This window comes from Bison bison, unplaced genomic scaffold (assembly GCF_000754665.1).
Source record: "Bison bison bison isolate TAMUID 2011002044 unplaced genomic scaffold, Bison_UMD1.0 scf7180017864295, whole genome shotgun sequence".
NCBI lineage: Eukaryota > Metazoa > Chordata > Mammalia > Artiodactyla > Bovidae > Bison > Bison bison.
Window position 1 is genome coordinate 7,072,247 of NW_011494867.1, and position 17,788 is coordinate 7,090,034.

Sequence of the window (17,788 nt, forward strand, 5' to 3'; positions counted from 1 at the left end):
CTTAACAGAAGAGCATAGTTGGGAGACACGTTGTCAGTACAGTATGGAGAGGGCCCTCGTAGTTTGTCCTTAGCAACCCTAAAATGTGCTAAAATGTAGCCTTATGTACCCTAAAATGTAGGGTAGCCTTAGCAACCCTAAAATGTAGATGGAGTGGAACCAAACCTGTCACCATAATTACTAAAAGTATTATTATAATCTCTTTCAGGAGAACCGTGCGAGTCTCAATGACGCAGCCCATTTAGACATCATTTGTAAGTCTTGGTGATTTGTATTTACACTTAACCAGTCCAGTTTCATCAGAGAGGCAGTTTTGTATGTGATGGCTCAGATTTTAAAGTGAAGCTGACCTGGTTTCATATTTCAGCTCTGTCACGTACCACTCTGTGTCCTTTGCCAAGTCATGTCACCTTTTTCTAAGCTTCAGACTTTTCCTAAATCAAATGGACATAATAACAACCTGTATTTCACAGGATCGTTGTGAGGGTTAAGTAAGATAAGACTTGAAAAGTTCTTATCACAATAATTGGCACATAGTAAATATTTGCTAGGCTTTGTATTATTGCTAACAGAATTTGAAAATATATTTCTGAGAATTTGTTATAATTACAGTGCCGCTTGTAAGGATAAAACTGACTGGACTTGCACGTGGTGTGGTCAAGGGGGTACTGAGTGAGAGAGGCAGGCACGGCTCCGGGGTCTGCATGTGCCACTAGAAAGAAAGTGGACCCCTGACTAAGACAGTGGACACTAGAAGTGGACCAAGCTTGTCACAAAGATCATGGGTTAGTCTCAGATATGTACTATTCAAGGAAATGTCAGCATTTGTACTTAATTCTTTGCCATTTATCATGAACTTCTGCATGGTGTTTAAAAGAATCATTATCAACAAAAAATGATTCATCTCCATTATTAATATAACAACCTTATTCAGAGATCATTTAGCAGGCCATCTGAATTCTGAAACACAGAACCAAGGAAGAATATACTAGAAAGAAACAAAACCCTTTGGATGCTGTCTTTAAGGGCAGACATCACATTGTACCTGATTACACCTGTTTTAGACAAAACTAGATAATGAAGATTTCTCAGGCCATCACCATAAACAGACTGGATAGGGAGAGAACACTAAGGCACCAAAAAAGAAAAAAAAAAAAGACACAGGGCAAGAAAAATAATAGTTCAAAGGCACAGCAGGTTGGTGTCCTTGAGTGTTGGAGCCCACAGTCCCTCTTTTTGGGGTGCAGAGCACCTTGGTCCTAGGTCCAAAGACACGGATGCAGATGGGGGTCAGCACAGGGACGGAGTAAAGCCAGGATGATGATGTGCTAGGACTGAGCTCAATAACTTACTGGATCCATTTTTAATCCAAGATACTCTTAAGTTTGTAACTCCTAAAGGGTGCCTTCTGTATCATACATTCATCCATTCATTCAGTCAGTCATCAAGTACATATATTTAATGCCAGCCAGTACTCTTGCCTGGAAAATCCCATGGACAGAGGAGCCTGGTAGACTGCAGTCCATGCGGTCATGAAGAGTCAGAGACGACTGAGCCACTTCCCTTTCATTTTTCACTTTTCACTTTCATGCATTGGAGAAGGAAATGGCAACCCACTCCAGTGTTCTTGCCTGGAGAATCCCAGGGACGGGGAGCCTGGTGGGCTGCCGTCCATGGGGTCACACAGAGTTGGACACGACTGAAGTGACTTAGCAGCAGCAGCAGCAGTGGCTAGACACTGGGAATAAGATGAACAAGACTAAGTCCAGTATGAACAAGACTAAGTCCAGTATCCCATGTGTACAAGCAAGTGTACAAATGAACATCTAAATATATGCTGTAATGTCAGGTAGTGATAAGTGCCAAGAAGGAAACTAGAGCAGGGCAGAATGTTGTTATTGTTGTTCCGTTGCTAAGTCACGTCCGACTCTTTGTGACCCCATGAACTGCAGCACACCCGGCTTCCCTGTGCTTCACCATCTCCCAGAGCTTGCTCAAACTCAGGTCCATTGAGTCGGTGATGCCATCCAACCATCTCATCCTCTGTCGTCCCCTTCTCTTCCTGCCTTCAATCTTTCCCAGCATCAGGGTCTTTTCTAATGAGTTGATTGTTCGCATCAGGTGGCCAAAGTATTAGAGTTCCAGCTAAAGCATCAGTCCTTCCAATGAGTATTCAGGGTTGATTTCCTTTAGGATTGACTGGTTTGATCTCTTGAAGTCCAAGGGACTCTCCAGCGTCTCCTCCAGCAGCACAGTTCGAAAGCATCAATTCTTTGGTGCTCAGCCTTCTTTATGGTCCAGCTCTCACATCCATACATGACTACTGGAAAAACCATAGTGGGATGGGGGCTTCAATTTGGGTAGAGTGCTCAGGGAGGCCTTTTTGCATGGTGGCGTTTTAGTAGAGACCATAATGAGGTGCCTAAGGAGCTAGGAGAAGAGCGCAAAATAAGCAAAGTCGATGGAAACACCAGTGCCGGGAACATGTCATCGCTGGCTTGCTGGAGAGATGCAGCACTCTGTGGAGTAGACCTGTATGGACAGAATAAATGGTCTAAGAATAAAGGCTAAATCTCTACTGTGTTGAGTAATTCATTATAACTTATTTTATTGGAGTAAATTTAACCCATTGAAAATTTATATTTCAAAGAAAAATCTGCATAACTTAATTTGTAAATTATTGTTATTTTCTCCACTTTCACATTATTAAAAATATGTACTTATAAGCCCGTTGCTTGAAAGTTTTCTGACATGCAGTAATAAGCTGTTTCTTCTTCCCTCAGATACTCAGTTTCATCGGCACCAGAAAATTTGGGATGTTTTTCAGATGAGTAAAGCACCAGGTGATGTTTCTCATTTTAAACCAAACACTTGTATTTGATATTTGGGCAATTTAAAAAGGAACAGCAGCATATTCCTCTTAAGTCTCTTCTTTCCAAATGAAGTGATTATTACTCATGTATAGAAAAGTGAGAACTATATTTGGTGATGCTGAGTCAGAGATACTGGCAGTGTTTGTGTGATTCGATCATTATTGTTCTTACCTTCAGGGTCTTTGCAAATGTATTGAAGACAGTGTAGCTCCCCTGATTTTTCTTGATTTTTCTTTTCACTTTGACAGGTGACGACATTGATCTTTTTGATATGGAACAATTCAAAAGTTCATTCAAGAAAATTCTTCAGAGAGCATTAAAAAATGTAAGAATAGAATTTATCTGAATTTCCATGAGATTCAATTTCACGGCACCCATGCACTTAAAATTCATCACTACCTTGTTTTTTTAATTTGCGAGAATTTCAGTTAGTAATATTCCATACTATTCTACTCAATATCAAAGACAAACTCTGCTCATTGTAAAAACTTTCTGCTCGCCTTAGCTTTCAGTTCAGGGGTTCTGCTTCTTTCTCAAGAGCAGCACTGCCCAGTAGGACTCTGCATTGATGGCAGTGTTCTAGATCAGAGATGTCTAGCACCAGCCAAGCAGCTATATGTGGCTGCCAAGAACCTGAAGTGTGGCTGGTTTGACTGAGAATCTAAAAATGATCATCTTATTTAACAATAATGAATTTTACTTAAATGGCCCTGGGTGGTTCATGGCTGCGGTTTGGTCATTGTAGCTCGAGAGCCAAGCACCACTTCAACATCTTGTCATAGGCTGAGGTGATAGCCTTCTCACAGCCTCCCCTGCTTCATTCCCTTCCCACCTGACTCTGCCTTAGTCCTCCTTGCATAGAGGAAGACTAGCAAATGCCCCAAATTCTGTCCTATCCACCTCACTATGCCCATCCTCTGGCACATTGGTGTTCCCTTTTGGAGCATATTTTGATTCTCAAACTCCTTGACTTGTCTCTCCATCCCCTTTAGTCCAGTTTAGTCACTCAGTCATGTCCAACTCTTTGCGACCCCATGGACTGCAGCACAACCAGGCTTCCCTGTCCTTCACCAACTTCTGGAGCTTACTCAAACTCATCCATCGATTCGGTGATGCCATCCAACCATCTCATCCTCTCTAGTTCCCTTCTCCTCCTGACTTCAATCTTCCTGGCATCAGGGTCTTTTCCAATGAGTCCTTTGCGTCAGGTGGCCAAAGTATTGGAGTTTCAGCTTCAACATCAGTCCTTCCAATGAATATTCAGGGTTGATTTCCTTTAGGATGGACTTGTTTGATCTTGCAGTCCAAGTTACTCTCCAGAGACTTCAACACCACAGTTCAAAAGCATCAATTCTTCGGCGCTCAAATTTCTGCATGGTCCAGCTATCACATCTATACATGACTAATGGAAAATCACAGCTTTGACTAGATGGACCTTTGTTGGTAAAATAATGTCTCTGCTTTTTAATATGCTGTCTAAGTTGGTCATAGCTTTTCTTTCAGGGAGCAAGCGTCTTTTAATTTCATGGCTGCAATCACTATCTGCAGTGATTTTGGAGCCCAAGAAAATAAAGTCTGTCACTGTTTCCATTGTGTCCCCATCTATTTGCCATGGAGTGATGGGACCAGATGCCATGATCTTGGTTTTCTGAATGTTGAGCTTTAAGGTTTTTCACTGTCCTCTTTCACCTTCATCAAGAGGCTCTTCAGTTCCTCTTTGCCTTCTGCCGTAAAGGTGATGTCACCTCCATCCCCTTTCCTCATCCTTTAGTCTGGAACTGGTCCTGCTCTCTACTTATCCACCTGTCACCGAACATGTGCCCTCATCTCCTTTCTTACAAGGACCCTTCTGTGTGCTCTGCATTCATCTCCTGCATCCTCATCCGATTTTTCTGCTCTATTTTTCTCTGTTCTCTTTTGTATCCTTACTCCCTTCCCTCATCTGCTTCCTACTCTACTGCTTAGAAACATGCTTAATTCTCAGAGAAAATACATCCTTTCCCCAGGCTTATCCTCAAGCCCTGCTTTTTCTGCCACAAGACTCTTGGAGGGAAATATTTCTTCTTGTTCCTGCTGTGCCCCCCACATGGAAGGAATCCCACCGGCCCCTCCCCATTGCCCCCTTCACTTGTCTCCAGCAGGAGCACAAGCTTAGCCTGAGTTAGCAGCTGCCTGCAGAAAGCACCTACTCTGGTCTACTCCTCCAGGGGCCAGCTCTGCCCTAGCAGGGAGACCACTCACAGTGGTCCTGCCAGTGACCGTGTAGGCAACTCTTCCTGCTTCTGGTTTTGGTATCAGGGGGATCACTTGCTTGGAGCAAACTCCCCATTCCATTAATCATTAGTTTTTAAAACATTTTCATAACCTGTAAGACAAGTCAACCCTACCCCTACCCCCAATTATTTTTCTTTGTCAAAAATGTGCTAACCTTTCCTCCAAATGAATCTTAGAATCATTTTATGAGGTTTACAAAACAAAATCTTCAGCCTTTTGAGGGGGAACGTATTTATAAATTAATTCAAAGAAAACTGTAAACCAAAACAAGATTTCTCTTTTTTTATTATTATTATTTAAATTTTGTGAATAAGTTGTTATTTTGGATTATATTATTTGAAAACTTGTTACCATGAAATTGTGAACTCTGCAGAGGTTATAGGAGAGTCCCATCTGGACTGTGGGTATACTGCATGCACCTGCTTTTTTTTTTTTTTTTTTTTAAAAAAAAAAAAAAAAACAAAGAGCCTCATAATTACAGAATCCCTGGCCAGTTCTCCAGGAATGTTGTAGATATATGGTCTGGACCCTTCTGGAAGCAGCCTTCTCATGAAGCTCAAACTGACTGGCTGACTCCTCTTGCAAAACTGCAGCCAGCACACCCACCCTACTTCACCCAAAACAAGAAAGCTAGAAAGCGTCTCCTCTCTCGGGTCCAGTTCAGAGTTTATGTGCATCTTCCTTCCCAGCACCTTCACTTGACGCCTTCACTTCACTCCCAGCTCCTCACTTGACGGCCTTTCCTGTTCCTCTTTTGGGCAGCAGGGATTTCTGTTCTCTGAACCCCAGGCCACCCCTACCATGCAAGGGGAAAAAGCATCTGAAACACACATTTACTCCTACTTTGATGCCCTTGTATTTCAGTTGTTAGATCTCTTCTTATCTCTACCATGGTCCGAAAGGTTTTGCCTCGTGAATGAATTTCAGGCACGCTAGCAGGGGCTGGTGGAGAAGGAAATGGCAACCCAGCCCAGTGTTCTTGCCTGGAGAACCCCACGGAGCCTGGCATGCCATAGTCCACGGGGTCACGAAGAGTCAGACATGACTTAGAACAGCAGCAACAGCATGGCGCTGGGGCAACAAAGGGGCTTTTTTACTGGTCACATCTGTCCTGCTTGAAAGGCCAGCTGGAGAGTGACATGCTGTGTGCGCTGCAGGTTTTAGATGAGGATAAACAGGTAAAGGCCTTGTGTCTTCTCTGTCTGCCCTGTCCCTTTACTCTGAGCTGACCAGCACGTCCTCATCCCTTTCCTCAACCAGCTGAGGTCTCCTGGCTTATCTTTACCTTCCTCTGCATAACTTAACTAGTGGCTAGTTAACCCCACTTTCCCAAAGGCTGATGATGGCGACATCATGCCAAGTAGTATCTCCCGGTGCCCAGGACTGAAGAGTGACTCAGTGGCTGCTCTAGGACAGGTGTCTTAACCTTTTTGTGGCAACGATGCTTTCGCTGTTAGTGAAGCTTATGGACCACTTCTCAGAAGTGTGTTTTTAAATGCTGTAAAATAAAATCTACAGAATCACAGGGGAAACAAATGATAGCTACTGTAAAGGCATTAAGATGGCAAACTGATACAGTAATGCATGTGCTTCTTTATTAACACAATAAATAATCTCATAATGGGTCTAAAAACAACTAGCTTCAAAGTGCTAATAAGTGTAAATGATATTCTTAAGGCTCATGCAACAATTGTAATGTGATAAAAATACTTGAGATTTCTGTGGACAATAAAATAACATCCTAAAATTCTACTGTCTTGATGCCTACTTTCACTCCCTACTTGAAGGGAGATGCTAAATTTCACTTACGAATAAGGGATTGAACCCAGGTGGCCTACATTGTAGGCAGATTCTTTATTGTCTGAGCCATCAGGGAGGCCCACAAGTAAAGATGAAATAACTCCCCCCGCCCCCACCAAGTCCAGAGATGCCCTGAATTCTAACCATTGACTTCAGGTTAAGAACTCCTTCCTGGAACCATGGGGGAGAGAAGCTGGTATGAGAGGGCACAGGAAGCGTAACTGGGGAGTGCTGGGTGGAGTGTGTGTGTGTGTGCGCGTGTGTGCGTGTATGTGAGAGAGAGAGGATTAACTGCACATCTTATCAGATAAAACTCTTCAAAATAGAAAGTTCTTGGGAAAACTTACAAAGAGACAAACTAAAAACTATGTTTTCCAGTTATTAAAGGTAGCCCATTTTCTGTCCCTTTCTACTATTTTTTTCAGGACAAAGCCCAAGAAATTATTGAAAATTTGTGATGTCATACACTGATTGTGGGATTTAAATTCTTTTTTTTTCCTTCCAAAAGACTTTGCAAGGCATGGATGTATCTTTACAAAGCAACCATAAAACACTTATCCAGAGATTTCCCAAATCACTGTAATGAGAAGTAAGAGAAAAACTGCCAGATTTCAGCCAGACAGTGACATCCTTCACCCCTAAAAAGCATCAGTTGTTGGTACAATATGATATGTTAATTAGGGAACTTATGTCTTTTTTTTTTTTTAAGGTGACAGTCAGCTTCAGAGACGCCGAGGAGAACTCGGTATGGATTCGAATTGCCTGGGGAACACAGTATAAAAAGCCAAACCAGTACAAACCTGCTTACGTGGTATACTATTCCCAAACTCCATATGCCTTCACTTCGTCCTCCCGACTGAAGAGCAATCTACCCCTTCTGGGTCAGGTATGGAACCAACCACTATAAGCGGTATTGTTGTTGTTCAGTTGGTAAGTTGTGTCCGGCTCTTGGCAGCCCCACGGACTGCAGCACGCCAGGCTTCCCTGTCCTCCACTATCCTGGGGTTTGCTCAAGTGCATGTCCATTGAGTCGGCGATGATGCTATCTACCCATCTCATCCTCTGCTGCCCTCTTCTTTTGCCTTCAGTCTTTCCCAGCATCAGGGTCTTTTCCAATTGAGTCAGCTCTTGCATTATCCTTATCTCAGGGCCATGTAGGTTTAAACTCCTCAATATCATTTGATGTAAAATACCACCCATAATTCTTGATCTCCTAAAATAAGGAGCAGGAAGTACTATTATTCTGCAAGTGAGAGCACGGCATCAGCATTGGTTTAGAACTCTTCATTAGTGTCTCGAAATCGAGAAGTAATGCACAATTGAGGTAAAAATCCAACCAACGAAGTCTCTAAACAATCTTTTAAGACTTCATACCCCTTTTCCCAATCCCACTCACCCAAAGTAACTGCTTTTAATTGTTTTGCTGGTTCCTTTCGGAAGATGTTTTATTACAGAAACCAGAGTGGTACATAGGGTCTATAATTTGCTTTTTCTATTTGCATTTTTGCATGGCAGTGTCATTGTAGTATTAACAACTAATCATCAAAAATGGTAACATTTGCATATTCATCCTTTATTCTTTTTTTTTTTTTTTAAAGTGTCCGATCTTCGTGGTTCAACCTTCCTGGGTGCTTTTCTGAATCCACATTTTTGCTGAATAAAAAAGTTAAACCCACAATCTCTTTTTCAATGTCACCCCCTCATCCTTTATTCTTAACTCTCACCTTAATTTATCACAATTCCTAACTTTAAACAGGATCATTCTGGGACTTCCCTGGCAGTCCAGTGGTTAAGACTCTGTACTTCCACTGCAGGGGGCATGGGTTCAGGCTTTGGTTGGGGAACTGATATCCTGCCTGCTGTGTAGTTTGACCAAAAAAAAAAAAATAGGATCTGTTTTCTAAAAATGGTACAAAAGATCTTGCCTTTCTGAGGATCTTAATGCCACTAGCCACTGTTTTTGTTTTTCAAGCTGAGTAACAGACCATGAGATTTAATTATTCTGGATTTCTTTTCACTTTTAAGTAAAAATTATTCACTGATTACAACTCCTACATTTTGTCTGAACAAGTATTATAAATAAAGAGATAGACACAGTAATGTTATTAATAATCTTGCTAATTTTCACTTCAAGGCACTGACAGTTGCTAGCAAACACCATCAGATTGTGAAAATGGACCTCAGAAGCCGGTATCTGGACTCTCTTAAGGCTATTGTTTTTAAACAGTATAATCAGGTGAGCCCATCTTTGACTCTATTTAAACCTGAGTCTCCATTTTCTCTTTCATGCGTAATTTAGAAGTTAAGCAGGTAGGAAAGTCTACCTCCAACAACAGGAGATCACATTAGATGTCCCTGAAGTGGAGAAAGATTTCAGCAAACATGATAGGAAATAAGATGATTCCTCACTTTCATCTTTTCATAACTGTATTGTTTATACTGCCCATTGGTCATTGGAGTGTATGTTATAGGGCCCCTGTTTCCTAATCAGCTATTCCAATCAGAATTTATTTTCTCTTCAGAGTAACTTGACATTATCTTTTGAAGCTGATTATATTATTCTTTTATGCAAGAGAGAAGCAGAATTTTTTGTCCCACTAGTCAAGTAAGTGATATAGGAATTAAAAGAGGAAGCATTGGTTTATGAATTCCCACAGTTTATTTGTCAAAATTATTTGAGTGTATTGACAGAAAACAACAAAATCCTGTAAAGCAATTATCCTTCAATAAAAAAAATAAAAAAAGTTTTATTAACACCTTTCAGCTATTTACTTTTCACTTGGCAAACATGAAACATTTTCAATACTGAATTTTACTGAGAGCAAATTAATGGTAATTTGTTCAACTGAGTTTCAATAAAATGAGCTTTGCATTTGAATGTTAAAAAAAAAATTATTTGAGTGTGGAACTTCCCTAGCAGTTCAGTGGTTAAGACTTCACTTCCAAAGCAATGGGCATGGGTTCAATCCCTGGTCAGGAAGCTAAGATCCCACGTGCCATGCTGTGTAAGTCAAAAAAAGAAAAAATGTTCTGGTCAAATGTCAAGGCATATTATCCTGGGCCAATCTGGTACAAAGGGTATAACCATAATTCCTCATAACTTCATGAGGTGTGTCTAGTGTACTAGGAGTAAAACAAACAAACAAAAAAACCTATGAAGAAAAAAAATTATTTGAATGTATTTTTTCCTTTTAATGATAATGGATCTGGCCTTGCTCCAAGGCTCAGGGTTGTTGTGTTTTTTTTCCCCCCTCTGCATGGCATCTGTGTGCTCATATGTTCAGACTCCTATAGAATTGTTAAGACTGTATATCTTCGAGCCCCTAGGTATGTTCTACTTATGTATTTTCATCTGTTCTAAGTAGAAAGAAGTGATGGCTTCCTGCAAGCTACTCTTTAAAGAAAACAAGCTTAACATTAAGAAGTTGCATACATATACGTTCCCATATGTAAAACAGATAGCCAGTGGGAATTTGCTGTTATGATGCAGGTAGCTCACACCTGGTGCTCTGTGTCAACCTGGAGGGGTGGGATGGGAGGGAGGTGGGAGGGAGGGTCAGGAGAGAAGGGACATATGTATACCCATGGCTGATTCATGTTCATGTATGGCAGAAACCAACACAATACTGTAAAGCAATTATCCTCCAATTAAAAATATTTTTAAAAAAAGTTAGATAATGATTTTCCCCCATAGCACCTTCCCTCTTACCTACCTGCCTCCTACCAAATTGCTATTAATATCAACAGTTCTGCTATGATTAGGTGCATTTCTAGAAAAACTCATCAAATACTTGATTATAAAAACAGTGCTTTCAGTGGGGGAAAGTGAGTGAAGGAGTCTGGGAGATTTAGACTTACAGCAGGAAAGTTATTTTTCTGTAAGCAATGTCAGTGAGGTTTTTTTCCACAGTTATAAAGACATAAAGCTGCAGCATCACATTGTAAAGGCTGCCTTTGATTTCTCTAGCTTTTGGCTCAGCAGCTATAGTTCTTCCAGATACACTTTTATGTTAACAAGGTACAGAGTTCCTCAAACAAAGCAGCCTTGTTGCTGGCCCCGGCAGCCTCTGTCAATATCGCTCTAGGAGAAATGCTCAACTCAGTCTGCATAGGGCCTCAAATATCTGTGTTGGGAAAAACGAAAGATAAGATTCGCCATACTTTTGTGCACTAAAACCAATTAATATCTATACTTTGAGGTGATAAAATTAAGAAAGCATTTACTTTTTTCTGTTTTCTTTTTCCTAGAGCTTTGAAACTCACAACTGTACTACATCTCTACAAGAAGGAAGCCTTGGGCTAGATATAAATAGTATGTGTATTTTAAGATAAAAACTGAAATTTGGAAGGACATTCCTTTTCAGATTTCTCTCACCCAGTAAAACATTTCTGTACCAGGATTGTGATTCAAAAGTATCTCCTGTTTTCAGAAAACTGAAAAGTAAATTTCTGTTGAAGTGGGGAAGCTAAGCTAATATAGGTCTCCTTTAGAATTTGCTAGAATGGCATCTAATCATAATCACAACCAAAACAAACAATTAAATAATTTAACTGAGCATTTCTTCTGTGCCAGGCACCATACTAAGGTGTTTATATGTATCATTTCCTTAATCTTCACAGCAGTCCCATGAACAAGCTCTTTTCATGAGAAAAGAGGGGTAGAAAACTGGGTTTCAGAGAGGTTTAGTAACTTGCTGAGCAGAATCACATAACTAGGAATCAGCAAAGCCAGAAGAAAAACCGAATCTGAGCCTGGAGCCCAGGATCTTAATGCATTGGGTAAATTGCTTCCCAAGTACTTTATTGCACTTCGTGGGTATTTCGCTTTTTACACATTGAAGGTTTGTGGCCACCCTGTATTGAGCAAATCTGTGGGCACCATTTTCCCAGTAGCACTGGCTCAGGTCGTGTCTCTGTCACAGTTTCTCGCAGTGTTTCAGACTTTTTCATTTTTGTTACGGTGATCAGTGATCTTTGATGTTACTATTGTAAAAGATTACAACTTGCTGAAGGCTCAGATGATGGTCAGCATTTTTTAGCAATAAAGTACTTTCTAATTAAGCCATGTATATTGTCCTCTTAGACATAATACTGTTGCACATGTAATAGACCACAGTACGATATAAACATAACTTTCATATGCACTGGGAAACCAAAAAACTCATGTGAGTCACTTCATTGCAGTGGTATAGAACTGCACCCACTTATTTCTGAGGTGTGCCTGTAATCAGAGTCGTGACCATATCACCATTCATAGTTGACACGAGTCCATCCATAGAAAACCCAAGAAAATAGAATATGAAACTACTAATGCAGATCAGAAAGTTCGAAAAAAGTGGTGGGGTATAATATACTATAAAAATGGAAATGTTCCTCTTTCTTGGCAGTGACTTAGCAGTAAAATGAAATGGTGCAGCCATTATGAAGTAAACCATGCCTTTCCAATGGCATAGGAACTGCTATTGATTTCATGTTAAGTAAAGAAAGCAGGCTACAAAATTGTGTATATTTTATAAACCCAGCCTTAAAAATACATATCTTGATTCACTGAAAAAAAGGGTTAGACAAATGTATTAAAATGTTAACAGTATTTATCTTTGTGTGGTAGGATTATGGGTGATTTTTATCTTCTTTCTTATCAACCTATATTTCTAACTTTCTACTTTATAAGAAATGATTACAATCAAGTGAAAAGGCAGTAAATGTTACTTCAAAATTATATGAGCAAGTTGAAAGATTAGGAATGAAAGGATGATACTTTGTGGATGAAATACATTCCTAACAGCTGGTTTCTCTTAAAATCTTCCATCTATAGTGGATTCAAGGATCATTCATGAAAACAAAGTTGAAAAAGAAAGAGTGCAGAGAGTGACTCAAGAAATTTTTGGAGACTATCCTCAACCAAGACTAGAATTTGCACAATATAAGGTAGGATGTTGCTATAAACTAACTACAAGCTATCAATATTTTTTAAAAAGAACTAAAATTTCAAGTGGAAAACAATTCAAAGAAACTTATGTCATTCGTCACTTTAATTTTGTATAATCTATGAGTTAAAATAGACTTCTTTATCGTATTTAGTAAGTTCCTCTGTTGCAAAGGACAACCTTTGGAAATTTTGAATCTGCTTTTTCATTTCACCTTTTATATTAATCCAGTTATGTGTAACCAGCTGTGATCTATATTTTTGAGGGAAAAACAGATTGTATCCTTCTAGCCCATCCACACCTAGAATAGTGTTTGTGCATGGTCAGTGCTCATAAATACTCATTGGACAAAAGATTGAAGAAATCAGTCATTATATAGCCCAGTTGGCATCACATAGGGAAAAAAACAGTAGCCTGCAAACCTGGCTCATTCCAGGAGTGAGTCACTGCCCACCAGGAAAGCCAGGTGGGGGGCAAGCCCTTGGCCACCATTAGCAAAATTCAAGATTTATATCATGACCACTCTAATCTAATAGTCATATTCATATTCATAACACTCTCCTCCCTTCAAACCTTCCAATAACATTCTTCCTGCTTAGAATTTTCTGCAGCTACAGGCCACACTTGAAGTCCACCAGTGATCTGCTTAGTCAGGCCCAACACCTGTTTGGTTTGGTTTGTTTTTAGTGGGAAAAGTTGATTTGACACCTTTCAAGTTAAGTTCCCTGAATGGCGGGTTTTAACCCAGTTCTTTTAAATATACCCTAAGACAGTCATTCTCCAAGTGTGGTCTCTGGGTCAGCAGCATCACCATCACCTGGGAATGGGTAAGAAATGCAGGTTCTTGGCCCCCCATAATCCTACTGGATAGGGGACTCTGGAGGTGGGTCCCAACCATCTGTTTTCACAAGCCCTCAAGCTGATTCTGCATAGAGAACTGCTGATCTAGGACACATAAGATTTAATCCACAAAACTTTGCTTTATACACATCTGAGAATGTGTCTATTCTATAAGTCAAGGTACGCATTTATTCATACCCGCTACTAAATTTCCCCTACCTCTTCTATTTTGAAAAATGCCAAACCTTCAGGAAACATGCACGAATACTTCAGTAAGCATCCATTTCCCCTTTGCTTCAAAATGCGCTCGTTGTTACCATTTAGCCACATTTGCTTTCTTTTCTCTTTCTTTGTTCTGAGCCATCTGAATTAGCGGCAGACATTACTCACCCTCTGCACTGCTTCATGCATGAGTGCTTTAGCATTCTGCCTCTAAATTTTAAGAATCATTTTAAGCAAAAAGTTGAAGTTAGAGTCTAAGAGCCAAGTACCTATTGAAGTAGCAATACTTGGATATTTGATGATATGAGGAACTGTTAGTAATTTTCTTAGGTGTGCTAATGTGGAGGTGAAGTTTAGAAAAAATCCTTTTTAGGTATATATGGATATTACAAGCAGGATACTATGGTGTCTTGGATTTGCTTCAAAATAATCCAGTGGATATGGGCAGTAGGGAACAGGAGGTGGGGTAATAGATGGAACAAGACTGGTGATTGTTTCAGCTGAGTGATATGTATGGGGGACTCCTTACACTGTGCTCCTTCTATATGTTTCTTAAATTTTCTATAATAAGTTAAATTGTGGTAGTGACCCAAAACACATGAAATTTTTTTACATTGAAATGACAGATTACAAAAAATAGTGCTCATTTTCCATTAAGAATGTAAACCTAATGCTCAAGTAAAGGACATCCTGAGGGCAGGATCTCCTGCATGTCAGGCACTGTGCACCCTCGGCATTTTGTGTGCGATATTGCTGATATCCTGGTTTCCCCCAGTGTTTGCAATTAGCAATTTAAATGGTCCCACTCCCATTCATCCCTGTGTTTCTTGATAACAAGAATTAGTGAAACACATAATCCTGTCTCTTTATATTTTGCCATTGCAATTGATGTATTTAATAGTCATTTATAAATATATCTGATGACAGCTTGAAACGAAATTCAAAAGTGACTTAAACGGGGGCATCCTGGCTGAGAGAGAAGAGCCCCTCCGGTGCCTGGTAAAGTTCTCTAGCCCGCATCTTCTGGAAGCGCTGAAATCCCTGGCCCCAGCCGGTAAGTGGTCAGCTTATTTCACCAGTGGGAATTAACAACACACTACATTTGACCCTCTCTGTGCTGACTAATTGCCTCTCAACTTTCTCATGGCTCCAGCCTGCTATTCCGTCATGCCTCGTTTTGAAAATATTCTGTTTCATTTAACGAGGGTCCATGATCCACCCTCTAATCTTGGCCATTTTTAAACTGATGTTTCATTTTCTTTTCTTTTTTTTTTAATTTTAGGTATTGCAGATGCACCACTTTCTCCACTGCTCACTTGCATACCCAATAAGGGAAAGAATTATTTTAAAATTAGAGATAAATAAGCTATATGTGGTTTTTGTTAAGTACAGCATCCTTGACTGTATTGCATATGAATTTTAGTTAATGACTAGCTGGAGAGCTTCTATCTACAAAACCTGTTTTAGAAATTCATCCTTGATATTGAAGATTTGGAAATGTTCAATGTAATTCTTGGGACTGATTCTTTCCTCCTGCCGCAAAGCATAGCAGTTGCGGGACTAAGATGTGACAGGATGTCTTTTCTTTCACTCCTGTCTCTCCTCAATCCCAGAGAGGTCTGGTTCCATTGGGATTTTCTCTTAAGACTTGGATCACAGAAAGAAGCACCAAGAAACTACACCGAACTCAAAATTTTCTAAGAGAAGCATAAAATTGGTCCATTCAAAGGGCACATTTGGGCCCATTAAGTTATTATTGCAAGAGGTAGCCTACTAGGTGATTCAGTTATACAAAATAATGATTTCATTGTAAATATGATATTTCTCATAATCTATTTTATCACACATATGGCATTCAAACTGACTGGTAATATACCAATTTGTAAATAAAGATATTTAAAAACTGGTACATGAGTCACTTTTAGTGAAAATCCTTCAGTGATCATCACTAAATCACATGTCCTTTTATAATAACACTTTAAAACACAGTACCTATCTTGATCCACAAAGGATTTGGTGTTAAAACAACATATGTTACAATTATGATAGAATTAAAAGTGAGGAAATCTGGGCAAATGAAGGTCAGAAAAAGAAACAGGAGGACAAAATAAAACCAGAGGTAAGATTACCATTGGGCTTCCCTGGTGGCTCAGTGGTAAAGAATCTGCCTGCAATGCAGGGGACCTGGGTTTGATCCCTGGGTCAGGAAGATCCCCTGGAGAAGGAAATGGCAACCCACTCCAGTATTCGTTCCTGGAGAATTCCATGGACAGAGAAGCCTGGCAGGGTACAGTCCATGGGGTCACAAAGAGTCAGACACAACTGAGCGACTAACACTAACTAACTAACCCAGGCAGTCAGACTCAAGTCTGCCCTCTTGGACACCGAGCTGGAAGAAAGAAAAGCCTTATGGATGCTGTCTCACACGTGGGTTTTTTTTTTTTTTTGGCACACAATACTTTTAAAATCAGAATTAGTTACTCTGGTGGGCAAAACAGTACCCTTCTCAAAGATGTCCACATCCTAGTCCCTGGAATATATAAACCTGTTAACTTTGCAGATGGGGAAGTTATCCCAGGTTTCCTGGAAGGACCCAATGTAATCACTAGGTCCTCAAAAGTTGGAATAGAAGAGAGCAGAGGGAGATGTGAGTACTGAAGAAATCAGAGTGATGTGAAGAGGGCGCGACTCACCATAAATGACTGAGAAGCTGGACAAGGCAAGTAAACAAGATTCTTCCGTAGAGCCTCCAGAAAAAAATGCAGCCAGGCCCACACCTTCATCTTCACCTAGTAGACTTATTTCAGACTTCTGACCTCCACAACTGTGAATAACAAACTGTTTCAGATCACCAGGTGTGTGTGGTAACTTGTTACTGCAGCAGTAGAAAACAAGCAGAGCTGCTAATATATTAAAAAGTTGGGAGTTGTCACATAAAAATCCTGAAAAATAAACATGGCAATACCAAAGACTGGTAGCAGCTGCTCCAGTTAGGCTAGATCTCATTTCCCTGGGGTCCTCACCCCTCCCTTTTAGGTACGCCTGGCCTTCTACACTCATTTACTTGACCTATCTGGTCCCTCTTCCTACTTCGTTTTTGGAGCCCGGCCCTGAGTTACACTGTCTCCCAAAGAGTAATCAGATTTCACCAGTTAAAATACAGGCAAGTAAATCTACCGTCTCTAAAATTATTAACTCTGTCAATTATAACAGTTCTTTTGTTTGTATAATGTGACCTCAGGCTAGTTACTTGCCTCTCTGCAGATGAGGAAGAACTCATAGTATGTACCCGCGAGGGCTGTTTTGAGGACAAAATGAGATACTGGATGAAAAGTGCATTCCCCATGTGTGGTAAACAGATCATTCATTGTAATTAACAAGGTTCGGCCTCTGCTGCTCTTGAACACCTGGTTTATTTCTAATCTTTGGGAAGTAAAGTTCCCGAACGCATTGCTTTTTCTTGTATCCAACTTTTGCCCGAGGTTCAGATTTCTAGGAAGGCGAATGAGGCTCAGAGGGACCTACACGTCTTACCTGTTCCCAGGACCCCCTGTGAAGTTTTACACCCCGCCCGCCTCACCTGGCTGCGCTCCGCCGCAGACGTGCCCTCCGCCTCCGGCAGGGGGCGCCGCCGCCCGGGCCCCGCCGGATGCTAATAAGGCCCCGCCCCCTGCCGGAAGTCGCTGCGGCGGGAGGCGGAGCCGGCTGGCTTGGTCCGTCCCGCGGCGCGAGACGCCCATGGCGGCATCTAGAGGCGGCGGCGGCGGAGTCCCGCGGCTCTCGCCTCGGGCGCCCCCGGCCGTCCCGGCGGCCGCGAGGGGAGCCGCCGCCGCCTCGGGCCCGTGGGTGCCC

The 17,788-nt window shown here is 40.9% G+C and overlaps 1 protein-coding gene across 1 annotated transcript in view; it reads left to right on the plus strand.

The window, feature by feature from the left end:
- CENPN (centromere protein N) overlaps nt 1-15,843 on the plus strand; it is a 19,675-nt gene extending 3,832 nt beyond the window's left edge. The window contains exons 3-11 of the mRNA XM_010850787.1: nt 209-254; nt 2,784-2,843; nt 3,122-3,198; nt 7,657-7,833; nt 9,082-9,183; nt 11,196-11,259; nt 12,763-12,875; nt 14,864-14,990; nt 15,219-15,843. Coding sequence (XP_010849089.1) covers nt 209-254; nt 2,784-2,843; nt 3,122-3,198; nt 7,657-7,833; nt 9,082-9,183; nt 11,196-11,259; nt 12,763-12,875; nt 14,864-14,990; nt 15,219-15,301 — 849 coding nt within the window. The 3' untranslated portion in view covers nt 15,302-15,843. The remainder of the gene's footprint in view (nt 1-208; nt 255-2,783; nt 2,844-3,121; nt 3,199-7,656; nt 7,834-9,081; nt 9,184-11,195; nt 11,260-12,762; nt 12,876-14,863; nt 14,991-15,218) is intronic.
- The last annotated feature ends 1,945 nt before the right edge of the window (nt 15,844-17,788 follow it).